The 14,164-nt window shown below is 39.1% G+C and overlaps 1 protein-coding gene across 2 annotated transcripts in view; it reads left to right on the forward strand.

The window, feature by feature from the left end:
• Positions 1-10,117, forward strand: part of POU6F2 (POU class 6 homeobox 2) — a 328,223-nt gene extending 318,106 nt beyond the window's left edge. The window contains exons 9-10 of one of the 2 annotated variants that reach the window (XM_083823117.1): positions 1,581-1,749; positions 5,083-10,117. In XM_083823117.1, coding sequence (XP_083679243.1) covers positions 1,581-1,749; positions 5,083-5,587 — 674 coding nt within the window. In that variant the 3' untranslated portion in view covers positions 5,588-10,117. The remainder of the gene's footprint in view (positions 1-1,580; positions 1,750-5,082) is intronic. The other variant, XM_083823118.1, reaches the window with a different exon arrangement.
• Positions 10,118-14,164: the final 4,047 nt, after the last annotated feature.

The raw sequence follows: 14,164 nt of genomic DNA on the forward strand, positions 1-14,164 counted from the left end.
ACCAGGTTCAGTCTGTGTATGTGTTTACCTGTACACATAGTTCATATATTCCATGGTTACACAGATGTGTATTTTTAAAATCCTATTTCTTCATGTGCTTCTTTCACTCAGGCTTCGAATCGATATAGGCTGAATTTATATAGCAGAAAAACCTCTTCCTCTGTCTCTATTATTGGACTAAAAGATTTTTTATAGGACATTTCCATCATAAGGGAATTTTACATCAGGTTTATAAACCACTGAAAATAAAAGCCCTGTTACTGTAGTGCTGACATGCCCTTAGCTATAGCAGCACTAGCAGGAGCCACTGTAATATAGGGTTCAGAATAGTAATGTAGTCTAGCACTGTCCTTGGACAACTGCTTGCATTTACAGAAATTGATGGGTTATTGTGCTGCAAACTTTTCACCTAAGAAGTCTGAGGAATGAGGTGAAGAACAATAGAGATATCTCGCTGGGAGAATGGCTTCACTACACGCAGGATTGCACAACACTTTGAAATCTTCCACCATCCCAGTCCCATGCTGTCTCCAGCTTGGCAAACGCTTTCATTTAGCCAGGGATCAGTAGCTTGGGGGGAAAAAAAAGTTCCATTCTCCAGCTGTTGTGTCATTTCCCTTGATAAGTCCTAAATTGACCGAGTTATCCAGCACCAAAGGAGCTTTCCTGTGGTAGACATGCTTTATTATGTGCCCTTTCAGGGACAAAGGCTTCTGTGTCAGTAAAACTGCTATGGAGAGGAAGGACAGATTTATTCTCACAGCATCATAAGCATTATCTTCTGAGGGGCTAATGTAAAAGTAAAAAATTGTGCAGCATTACCATCCAAAACCTAATGGCTGATGTTGCAAATACAGTGCTCCTTGATTATCAACCTGACGGGAGGCAGAAAGAAAAGCTTGAAAGGCTGCTTCTCACAGGGACATATTTTAAAAGATGATTTTTAAATGAAGGAGGATTTTTTTGTGTTTGGGCTTGTTTTTTTGCTGGGTTAGTTTGGATGCTTGGCTGGTGGTTTGGTCTGGTTGTTGCAGAAAAGGGAAGGAAGGTTTATGAATTTCCTTATTTAGCATTCATTTTAGATAAAGTGGAAAGTCTTGATTTCAAATTGAAAAAAAAAAAAAAAGCAGTTTATGTGCATGTTTAGCAGTCCCCATAGACTGCAAATAAATATATTAACAGCTGCCTTTCTTCTGTATGTAATGAGAAGGGGACACAGGGAACGACTTGTCAAAAGTGGGGGAGATTTTGCAAGGCACAAATGACAGTGTGGAGCCCAGCCACTCCCTCACTCTGAGGTGAGTTGGCCTTTTCTCAGGAGTTCAGCAATGAAATATGTCTTTGAACATCTTTCACCACCACTTGGAAGCACGGCTGCATAGTTAGCATTTTAGCAATCTGAACATGCTTCATAACACACCTAGCAAGGCAAGCTTGTTTCTGTTTGGGGAAGAAGAGAAAGGGAGAAGTATTCTATGATTAAAATAAACACGAACAGCTTGACAATGAAGCATGGTGTAAGCCTAGCCCACTCGTACGTGACAAGAAGAACTGACACAATTCAAAAAATATTTCAACAGATCCTCAAACAGCCACTGGAGAAGTGGATGGGGTGAATCTGGAAGAAATCCGAGAATTTGCCAAAGCTTTTAAAATCCGGCGCCTGTCCCTTGGCCTGACACAGACTCAAGTTGGCCAAGCCCTAAGCGCCACCGAAGGCCCAGCCTATAGCCAGTCTGCCATCTGCAGGTAACAAGTTACATCATAAACTCTCCTCTCCTCTCTTTGTTCTTCAGAATTATTCAGTTTATTGTGAGGAGCATGCTCACATTTGAGTCATATGTCTTTAGAATGTATTATTTATTCTGAGATTTAAACTAGCCAATGATGTTGGTATCTGGCAAATAAGATGTTCTTGTGTAGCCCTGAAGTAACTTTAGTCTTCTTTTTTTCCCTTCTTCTTTTTTAAACAAGTGAGAAACAATATTCCTGGCACTGAGACTTAATTCAGTAGACAAGCTGGAGACCCTGCTGGTGCTGGATAAAGACCAGCTGACCCTCTTCATACTGTGCCATTTTCTACAGATAGGGTTACTGAACAAATATTTCATGTCTGCATCCCTGCTAAGTTAAAACTTGTATTACTACGGTTAGCACTTCACATATAGGATGTTATTGATGATTTACCTAGGCAACACAGAAAGGAAAAAATTATCCTTCCTGCTATCTTGCAAACCGGCAGCTATTCATCTTTTAACACCTAAATGTTTATTAAAAAAAAAAAATGACAACCCATGTATGCAAAGCAGGAGTAGAAATCTGTCCTAATCATACGAAATGATAATACAGTCTTGACAGAGTTAGTTAGAAGCAAACACCGTATATGCATGTATGTGTGTTACAGTAATCCCATGTTTATGCATGAGGTAACAAACACACTTAGGTAACAGCGTTTTCCTCTTGGGCAATGCCTTATAGTCCTTCTCCATCAGTGAAAGCCAAGAAACCAACTCTAAGCTCATTTAAGTGGATTTTGTTCTTGGTGATCCATGAAATGCTCTGTCTTTTTATCTGCTCTTTATACTTTTAATGTATTCCCCATAGAACAGAAGTGTACTTTTCCTGCAGTTTAAGACTAAGGTTATAAATAACATCAGTATGGGGTAGTGAGCTTGCAGCTCACATTTTGCTCAATGATTTTCCATAAAACCCATTGATTGTTGTTAAATACAAAAAGCTCCATAGGATCCTCTCACTTCTATGGCCTCCCCTACTGTTTTTTCTTATAAGATACCTCCCTGTAGAAAATAACCTTTATTCAGTCTATACAAGGATACTACTGCTGGGAAATTTGTTTCAAGACTTGTATATCGTTATGCCAAACAACATGTACTGCAGTATCAACACTAACAAGCAATGCCAATGATATGGATGCTATTGCTCCCTGTTGCTAAGGATTATTTTTTTTTTCTTTTGTATGGTCAATTGGTAAAGAATGCCTAAAACAGGTGGAGTTTTTAGCAATTGCCAATTTGTTGTAGCCTTAAGATGCTGTTTAACTTACTATACTTTTAAGTGATAAATTGCAGTTTCCTTTGCTTATGTCTAGTTTGCTGTGTCCTCATTTCCTTCACCTACCTCATGTCTGAGAAAACCACTGGGGATGGTTTGAATTTTACTAAGAGAAAGTTTCTTCACTAATCTATTATCATGAAAACCCAAATAAAGAGGAAGTTGGAGCACAGACATGGCTAACTAAAGCCCTAAATGTGGAGACCTTTGACAGAGGGCAAATTTTGCCCCCTTAGAGGTGTAAATGGCTCAGAACAGGAGGACTGGATGCAAAAGCTGGTCCCAGCTACATGCAAAGTTATCTTTTTTTTTTTTCCTTCCTTTGACCCTCACAAATGGATCTCATTTTGGGGTGTAATAATCTGCTATGACTGTGCATTTCTTGTTAAGCACCAAGACATGCTGCTTCAGTGGTAGTTTGCTGCTCCTTGGAAATAGTAGGTTTAACATTTCTTTTAATGGTAACAAAGGAGATTCATTATAAACTCCAGGATAATGGAAAGGGCAGTAAGGTAAGCAAGTTGAACAACCAACTTAGAGGCAGAAGTAGAGTCTTCCAGTGCCCTTTGCAGGTCATATCAGCAATATACCACTTTGCCGGTATGTTCTGTGTGCAAATAATTGCACTGTCTTAACTTGGCACAATGAGTTCTAAAACATACACTTCTGAACGAAATATCACTGGACACCAAGGAAGGACACCATGCAGTCAATCCCACTCTAGGATGCCAGGAACTGGTTACAAATTCTTTGCCATGTTACTATTTGAAATTATTTCTTGTCTCATTCTTTGTTTGTGAGAAATGCTTTGTTTCTTGCTGAAATATTTTCTGCAGCTGCCATATGCCGAATATAGACACTAAAAATCACCAACTCCAGCCACTGAGTTGTTTTGCACGAAAGCATCAATTCGGTCAGTCTCACCTCCCAAGCACGTTGTGATTAGCAGCAGCAGTGGTGCTTGAGCACTGGGTGGGCTGGAGAGGGCAGCAGCACCGTGCAATAATTGTCACCTTTCCACAGCGTTAAATACCACAATATATGATGGTGTGGACATAGGTGAAGTGGAGAAATACAAATGGGTGGCATCAGAGGAACTGGGCTAAGACTTTTTTAATGCATAGCAAGAGAGGATGAACTTGATAAATGAAAGAAACAAGTACTTATAAGAATTGAAGAATGAACTCAGCTCTTCTGCTTGTTTTTGAAAGGATTAAAGCTTTGTGTAGCTGCTTTTCCAGATGTTTTATAATACTTGTAAAATCTGGTTTGGCAAAATACTTTTGATGGCAAAATGATATATAGAAGACCTCATTTACAGGAAATGATATCATTCTGGTACAGTTTGCAGAAATCCCACAATAAACCCAGCTTGGTGCCACAGCATATTAGTAGACTATTATGTTGGGTTTCATCTGGAAAACATGAGTCTGTCTTTGCACATTGTGGGGGTAGTCAAGATAATTGCAAAGTGTCCAGCTGTTTCAGATGAACACCACCAGAGCTATGGGAATCTGTTTCCGACCCAGAAAAGGGATATAGCGTTAACTTGCAAACAGTGAAAATTGCTGAAAAATGAAAGGAAAGGAAACCTGATATTCAGAGGCTAGTAACTGCCATTGGTTTGTATTATTAAAGCTGTGGTATTTGGACAAGATGGGAATGGGGAGGAAACAAAGGGATTAATCGCAAGGATGAGATGATAAAAATCAATTGCCTTTGATGTCATTTCCTGTAATTAGACTTAGCCTTAAGGGTTTTGAAGATCATCAGAAATATGAAAATGGTACGCATAACCTGTGTTACTTAGTGTGCTTAGAATTTTGTTGTAGTGTTCGTTTTGTGTTAGCTTAAATATCTAGCTATATAAGTATATTTATAGATATACCTATCTGATAGTTTTCGTAATCCATTGTAAATTACCTCTGCCAGTCAATTAGTCAGGCAGGCAGGAAGTCCCACCCTGGCAGAGCATCAGTGTAAGACTCTTCTTTCTCAATTTTCCCTCAGACACACCATCCTGAGAAGCCACTTTTTCCTACCACAGGAAGCCCAAGAGAACACTATAGCTAGCAGTCTGACAGCCAAACTGAACCCTGGCCTTTTGTATCCTGCCAGGTTTGAAAAGCTGGACATCACCCCTAAAAGTGCCCAGAAGATAAAGCCGGTGCTTGAGCGGTGGATGGCTGAGGCTGAGGCCCGCCATCGAGCAGGTATGCAGAACCTTACCGAGTTTATCGGAAGCGAACCATCCAAAAAGCGCAAGAGGCGTACCTCATTCACGCCACAAGCCCTTGAGATCTTGAATGCCCACTTTGAGAAGAACACGCACCCCTCTGGGCAGGAAATGACAGAGATTGCAGAGAAACTGAACTATGACCGGGAAGTAGTTAGAGTTTGGTTCTGCAATAAGAGGCAAGCACTGAAGAACACAATTAAACGTTTGAAACAACACGAGCCTGCAACAGCAGTTCCTATGGAGCCCTTAACAGACTCTCTGGAAGAAAACTCCTAAAAGCAAAACAAAACAAAACCACACACAAAAAAACAAACCCTGCACCAACAGAAACGTAACCATTCGAACTCTGTGAAAATACCTGTTCATCACCCTTGTAAGTAAAAGACTGAGAAAACTACAAGAAGGACAGAACAGTTTATAAATGTCCATGGGTTTTCCTATATAAAAACAAAACAAAAAACTACACAACACTTTGTGTGTGTGTGTGTGTCGTAGAATTAGTTCCCCCAAAAAAAGAAAAAGCCAGTTTTTTTTAAATGGACTTAAAGTAAACCAAATAACTGCTTACTTTTTTCTGTATATTATGAAAATGTGAACACATTTTAAGGAAAAAAAAAAAAAGAAAAAAAAAAAGAAAAAAATCTTTTATCTGTTTAAAAGAGAATACAAGCCTGCCACCTGGAGGAGTGACTGTAGCCTTTCAGGTATCAAGTGCTGATTCACTATGAAAACTATTAACCAAAGTCAGAAACATGGCATTGCAAACTAGATTGTTAGTCTACTCTTTTATGGGTGTAAAATTGTGTTATGATTTTTTACATTTGTATTTTGCAAAGACGAAAACAACAGGATTAATTTCTCTCATCCTTGATTGCACCCCCTGCAGGTGTGTACAAACAGGTGTTAAAGCCATTCCATCATGGTCACCTCCTTTTCTTTCGTTTGCTTTTAGTCGACAGTTTTGCAATCTCCAAGTGTTTGGGTGCCAAAAATCATTTGTTTTTATTGTGATTTGCGGGATTTGGTATTTCTCTTCTAAGGGTGTAAATCTTGGTTTGCATTATGTTTTTTGATTTTTTTTTCTGACTCTTTTTGCTGCCTCCCACCCTGAGCTCATCCTCCACCCCTTCCCCATACCCTCATAACCCAATACTGTTTGAAGATTTTTAAAAAGAAAAGTGCAGCCTAAACACTTTTATATTGATATGCCGAAATGCAATAGAGGACAAGGAAGGATTAGAATTGTGTCTGATGAACTGTCAGCTCACACTGAACATTGTGTTTATTGTCAACTGCATAGCTTGGGATTTCTCTGTCCTTTGGCCACAAACCTGGAGAGGTTACCAAAACTCATTTTGTAGTATAAACATAAACTACACGCTTGGTTCAGTACTGCATCTATATTATAGTTCTGTTTGAAGCAATTTCTCTCCAAAGTCTGCTAGCCAAAGAAATTTCTTGAGACTCTGATGAAAACAAGCAGACCAAGAAGTGATGAGGATGGTCTGATCATTACATTACTGTGGACTGCCTCACTGGTGGTGCTTGGTTCCTTCTGCCTTTTTGGTCATCCCGATATTTATGTTTGCCCTGTTGAATTCTTCAGTGGTTGAATTCTTCAGGGTGAGTTTCTGCAGGTATCTGCTGTGATCACTGGCTAGATTAAGCAATCAGGATTTAGGAAACCCATTGAATATCCTTTGGGAATAGTGAGGTTGGTCACCTGCAGTATGTTTCAGGTGAATTTTCCTTTAAAGACAACTTATCTCTATGACTTCCATGTTGATGGGACAAGCATCTTCTAAAATACTGTGACCATTGGACTTAGGAGTGTACCAAGGCTCACAGGGAGAGAAGGGTGTTAAGGGTTCTGGATGGGGTATGGGTGACCCATGAAGGTTACCTGCAATTTTCGTCGTGCTGATTTCTGCTCCAGCCTCTGGGCTTTAGCCCATTGTTAGGATGTGAGCTGCCTCATGATCAGGGCTTACCACAAGTTAACATCTGGCATTTGGTTCAACTTACTGTAGAGGTGGTAGAGTAAAAATTCTGCTGGTATAACTCCTGATTGTGTTCGCTGACCTCAGGATCATTGTACTGGATTTTTGCTTGTCTACCCGAGACATTGAAGAAGGCTTACAAAGTGCTGGGGTATTCAAATAGCACCCCTCTTACAAAATTATGTTTTCAAGAACTCAAAAAAAATTAGTGAAAGAAAGGGGCTTCCATTAATTTCACTGGCCTTTGAATCTGACCCTCGCTATTTTATTAATGGGATATTTTATTAATGGGATTTGCCTTGTAACATGGGGTATTTGCTGCATGGCTGGTAGAGTTTTAAGGCTTCAGAGACAGTCATCTCTGCCAGAAACTGCATCTAAATGTGAGCACTCCCAAAGGTCAGTGTTGAAGAGCACTGAGGATCCAGTACTCGGGGCTGGGCTCATGTCCAGTGAATGCATTTTAGGCTTTAAGCTTCAGCAGGGTACGTTTAAAAATATTTTCAGTATTGCTTTTATGAGGAGGAGAGTGTGAATTGTTATTGACTCTTTTCCAACTGTTGATATATAAATATCTGTTGGGGAAAAAAAATAATCAGTAACCACAGGTAAATTGTGTGAGGGACAAAAAAGCCACTTTACCCAAGCTGAGCATGTGAAATAGCCTCACAGCAACATCTGCCCCTCTGGGTTCTCTTTTTTCCCCCTCTATCCGTGGATACCTATATCCGTGGGTATATATATCTGTGATATCTATACCAAACAGAGCTAAACTTATGGCCATAATTCGATTTACATAATGTTCAGGAGACCACCCAGAAGCCAGCAGGGAAACAAGGAAGAACAAACACCAATTTGGAAGTGAATGCTCCTGAAGCTCTACCCATGTCTCCAGTATGCTGCTAATTGTCTGGTCATTAACACCATGAACATTTTACCTGTTCAGCCACCTTAGAGGCCGTGTGCCCTCCCTTTGCCCCTATCATCAACAGCCTGGGAACAAAAACATCAACCATTTTTTGTCTAAAATCTAAATTTCCAGTTTTTCCAGGGACTGTGCTAAATTTTGTGATGAAAAAGTCCCCCAAGAAGAAAAGTTAGCTAAACGGTGTACAAAAGCTACTAAATGTTTAAAAATATGCTGGCAGCAGTTATATAAGCTCTTTTCTGTTCCACAGTACATATCGGAAGGATATAACTAGGACAGTGAAAATGTAAAATAAATATAAATCGCCAGCTTGGAAGAAAAAATGATGTTCATCCCACAGTCTTAAAACCATTCATGTGCAGTGATTTTTTTTACAGTTTTCTAATTTTGTATTATGTTTTGTAAATTATTTATAAAGTGTTGTAATGCTTCTTATATTAATTTTTTTATAAACAAATTTTTGCTATGAGGCATAAATGGTGCCTGAACAGATTCTTAGGAAGACAAATTATGTGTGAGTTATACATCTTTTGGGGGCCATAAATATTTTGTTTTATTTTGTTACCGGTAACATTTCTGGTTTCCATTTGTAAACAAATTTCTTGTATCGATTACATTTGAATACCTTTTAATTTTGCATGTGACTAAAAGATAGATTGCTACCAGCAAATGAAACAAAAGTCTCTTCAGTCATATGTGAAGGTTTAATGGTTTTCTGATTTATTGATCATTGAATTTTTTAATATATATATATAGATAGTTATTATTTGAATAATGAACCAAGGGTTCACTTGCTGTTCTGATTTTTTCTTTTTATGTTTTTTCACTAAAAAGCTATTTTGGACAGTTGAAGAAATCAAATGCATTCAAATGGTTCCAGTTTCTTTATGTTATTACTGAAAAAAAAAAAAGAAAAAAGAAAAAAAAAGAAAAAAAAAGGAAAAAAAAGAGAGAACAAGAAAGCAAAAAGGAGCTAGGAAGGAACAAGTAGAGGCGTATCAAAGAACTCAAGCTATAACCAAAAAGAAATATGTAAAATGCCTTTGCTCGTCTTCTCAATGCTGGACCAAAGCTCAATGTATGTAGGTATATGCACATTGTATAGATATGGCTAAATGTTGCTGACAATCTCGCAATACTAAACTGTTACTATTAAAAAAAAAAAAAAAAGAAATACAAAAATAAAACTGTTCATCAGTGTTTTACCTCAGCACTCTACTTGTACCCAGTTATTGACCAACATTCAAATAAGAAGATAAGAGAGGAAGTTAATTTCCATGTCATGGTTGACTGTAAAATCTGTTTGGATAACATTTTGTAATGAGCTTTTTGTCATGTGGTTTGCTTGTTTCCAACTTGAGATTATGTGGGGCACATTTGTTTATTTATTGTTAAAAAGTGATATTATTATTATTATTATTATTACTATTATTATTTTTTTTGTCCTATGTGCTATAATCTACAGAATGGTCACCAGGGTCACTTATGAAGGACTGCAAAGAGATCTGTTTTTCCATGCATGGAGCATGCAGCGGGAAAGATGGCAGTATGAAATGGACTGTATTGTGTTGTTAAAAAAATGCTAATAATTCCAAAAGGAGTTGATGTGGTGGACTTGTGACCAAGAAACCAAACTGGATATTTAAAAGCTCCTTACTACTCTGACTTTGAAACCAAAGCTGATTTATCTGCACAGGTTGCTTAACATGAAAAAAAAAATAAATAAAAAAATAAATAAACTGACAAAAACTGTACTTAATCTAGAGCAATATCTGTATGGTCAGTAAAGCTGCACTTTGTGTATTTCTTAACAGCTTCAGATCTGTCACTTTTAATTTGTACCATAAAAAATAAAGAATTGTTTGACATGAAAAAGAAGCTCCTTTCATGTGTTTGTCTTAAATCTCATGCATTATTCACATCGTCAGAGCTCATGTAATTTCACATCCATTCAATACAGAAATAGCTAAATGCTCAAAAGAAAGGAAGAATGAAAATCTGTTTGCACAGACGAGCATCACCTTATCTGCAAAACTAAACACTGTTTCTGTACCCCGAGTGGGCACGTACATTGGTGATGTCTTATTTTCTCCACAGATATGCCAAGCAGAGGATCTGCAGAAGGAATATCGCGGAGTCACGCAGGTGAGTGTGTTATCACCCAAGCCGAGAGAAGCAGAGCGCAGATGGGCGTGAAGTCCCCAGCCAGTGAATCTCCCAGTGCCCCCCAGCTCCCATAGCAAAGCCAGTTAAGTGATGGAAAGGGAATGTGGCAGTGAGCTTGGTTCAGGCTTTCAAATGGCTTCCAGGTCTTTGCAGAGCTCTTGAAGTTCATTACTCATTTTTTTAGTGATGATGATGTTAGGTAGCAGAAATGCCCATTGTTCGGGCCATTTGCACTGAGTCATGTTGAATTCTGCCTAAATGCATGATTCTGAAATGCTAACAATTTTTGAGAAATAAATTCATTTTTTCTTATAAATTTGTGGGGGGAAGGCCTAGAAAAAGAAGCTCTGGCAATATTAGAACATTTTGTTTAACACTTGGGAATAAAACTTTTGCAGATTTTTCCTCTGATTTTGTTAAACATTGTTTTACATTTCCAATACCATATATTGAATAATCAAAAAGGAAAATAAAATATTTACTTACACAGAAAATACAGGGAGTATCTGGGATATTTGTTTATCCTGATTTTTTCCAGATGGCAATTTCCCTTGCCTATTCATTTTTTACTACATTTTCAGAGATATGTAAAAGGTAAAGGAGAAAGGTAATTTTCCTGTAGACATGATGATACTCTCTTTATAAGCAGGGCAGAGATAACAGAGATATAGCCTTTTGTTAGACCAGCTTGTATACGTGGAAAAATTAGTAAAGCTTTTAAGTGCAGAAAACTTTCTTCAGTATGACACAAAAGCAGCTGAATCCAAAGCTGAACAGAAGTTGAGAATAAGGAGGAAGAAGTTTTTAGGGTACCATGATGATTTGAAGTCACAGAATAATATTATTTAAACTGTCATTTATTCGTACCATGGGCTAAGGCATAATGTACCTGTTTCTGTTCAGAAGTAGTGAGTACAGGTTTCTGCACAGCACCTGCGCGCACAGGGAGTGCTTACACCATTCATCAGCCATATTTCAGACCCATCTACTTACATGGTGCAAGGATGTGGAGAATAACCCTGCGTGCTTTCCCATCAGGCAGTAAAATATGAAAATGTATAGTTTAATTCAATAGCCATAAAGCACAAAGCAAACATAGATTAGAGGCTTCTTCCCCCTACCCACCAAAAAATGCAAAAGTTTATCCTTGGGTCATATTTTAAGTATTTTAGGTGCCTCACAGGCACATGATCCTACCTACCATTACTTAAATTACCCAGATCTGTTTTGTCACACGAAATAGTGATTTTGCAAATTGAATCAAATATTTTTACATTGATCACTGAAAGCTCAAAATAGATCCTGCTGAAATGAAACCGTAAGACCTCACACCCCATACTGACTGCTTAAACATCGTATTTCTAGAGTGTGGCTATGGCGGTACTCTGCAGCTCCCTAAATGCAACATTAAGGACAAAGATCTTTAGAAGCACAATTCTTCCCATGGTCTCTCTTTTACACTTCTTGCAGAAAAGAACATATTTGCAGTATTCTTATCATACAGTCATAAGCCCTGTCTGTGCCCTGTCCCTCTCTTAAGTCAGACGAGATGAAAAGAAAGCTGGAACCAAGAGAACTACACAGTGAAGACTTGTTTGTATGTGGCCTAATCCCCTGTGCTGCCACTTTATGACCGGTCACAGTTTAAATTTTATCTGGGAGAAAAACTTATAGTATTAGCAGGGTTTTAGTAAGAAAAAATTCTCTTCTGCTGACTGAAACTTCAATTAAACAAGCATTCAGGAAGGCAAACAGACTGATAAAGAGGGAAGGGTCTCTTGGGGTTTGGTTTTTAATCTGAGAATTCAGATTCAATATGAATTGTTCCCATATGAGATCATGATGTTCTAGAAAATAATTTAGATTAAGGAGTAAGGAGCTGTTGGGTTTTTTGTTATTGTTGTTGATTTTTTTCCCCTTCTCTCTCCCTCTGCTCTGCAGACTTGGAGGTTTGGGTTTGTTTGTTCAGTTGTTGTTGTTTTCAGTCTTTTACTGTTGTATTTTTGCCACACAGTGGACAAAAGTGGTCAGGACTGAGCAGAGTCACCATGTAGCACACCAGCAGTGACCATGATTTTTAATTCAGACCCAACTGTTCTGGTTTCTTCTGAAATGCCAGCAGCAGCTTTGACTAATCAACCAATGCAGCTGCAGGGCGAGGCTTGTAGCAGCTCACGTAATATCAAGTCCTTTGTTTTCTTGTGTTCATGAGGACACTGAACTACTTGTTCAGTATGCGTGACCAGTGGCCACAAGTCAGAACAGCAGCTGACTTCTCAGTGCAAAAGCCATACGCACATGCACACTCACTGTAGGTAGGTCTTGGCTCAGGCCACAAACACATACACACACAAGCTCAAGGGGCAGCTGAAAATGGCTTTGGCAGTATTAAAATTGTTAGGGACTACACAAATAGGCCAGTCAAAAGAGCATGAGATCCTGTTTCTGTGGCATAGCAGCTTTAAGTTGTGGCATGGTTTCCACCATGACCTCCACCAGGCCTGGACTTGCTTCCTTCTGTTTGAATGCCACATACTGATGGCATTCAGCTAATGAGCTCCTGGCTTTCAATTAACAAAAACTCCATGCCCCATCCAGCTTATCATCTACAGGAGTATCTCCCACCTTGTATTTCCTCTCTCAGTGCTGGTCCCAGGATGGTTCCTCAAACGTTCCCAAGATGCTGAAGATCTTAAAGGACAGTGAACAAGCTGGTGACACTGCACACATCTGAATTGTCTGGTGATTTGCAATTGATACTGGGGGAGCTGGCACTGTCCCCACTGCTGTGAAGTCCCCAGTTGCAGTGTGTAACCTCTGCATGCTCGTCCCTTTTTTTTAAATTCATTGAAGAACTTGTGTTGACAGTCAGTCTTTCCCGCTAGTTTTTAATGCTATTAACTTTAAACATCTTGTGTTCGCTTCCATGGTTGATACCGTTTCTGTCTGTATAAAACTTGTCCTTTCACTACCAACTGTTATGAAAGAAGACAAAGGCATGAAGACTCTTGAATTTCTTTTCTCAAAGAAGACACTCCACTGTTTGTTTGTGGGTTTTTTTTGTTTGTTTGTTTGTTTTACCACCTTGCCTCTGTCCTTTTGATATTTTCAGTTCAATCATGTCTTCTTAAACAAGGGAGCATGAAACTATATCCAAAATCACCCCTGAAATTCATCCAAGTTAAGATACCTGAAGAAAAGCAGTCATTTATTGAATACTAGCAGCTATTTTCAGTAAGTAGTTGTGGAAACTTAAGGGACTGATCTTGCAAGTGTGTAATGTAAACGTTATTTGCCTAACTGTGGTGGTTTTACTCGGGTAGGCGGCCGAGCTCCACCACAACTGCTCTCTCACTCCCCCTCCTCAAAGAGGAACAGGGAGAAAATACGATGAAAAGGGCTCAAGGGTTGAGATAAGGACGAGGAGATCGCACAGTAATTATTGTGGTGGGCAAAACAGACTCAGCATAGGGAGATAGTAAGATTTATTACCTATTACTAACAAGCTAGAGAAGTGAGAAACAAAGAAAAGAAACCAAAAGCACCTTCCCCCCCATCCACCCTCTTCCACCTCCTCCCCCCGAGAGGCGCAGGGGAATGGGGCAATGGGGGTTATGGTCAGTCTACAGCGCTGCTTCTCTGCTGCTCCTTCTCGATCACTCTCGTCCCCTGTGCTGTGGGGTCCCTCCCACGGGATGCAGTCCTTGCTGAACTGATCTGGTGTGGGCTTCCCACAGGCAGCAGCTCTTCAAGAACTGC

The sequence above is a fragment of the Anser anser genome (genome assembly GCF_964211835.1).
Source record: "Anser anser genome assembly, chromosome: 2".
Lineage (NCBI taxonomy): Eukaryota > Metazoa > Chordata > Aves > Anseriformes > Anatidae > Anser > Anser anser.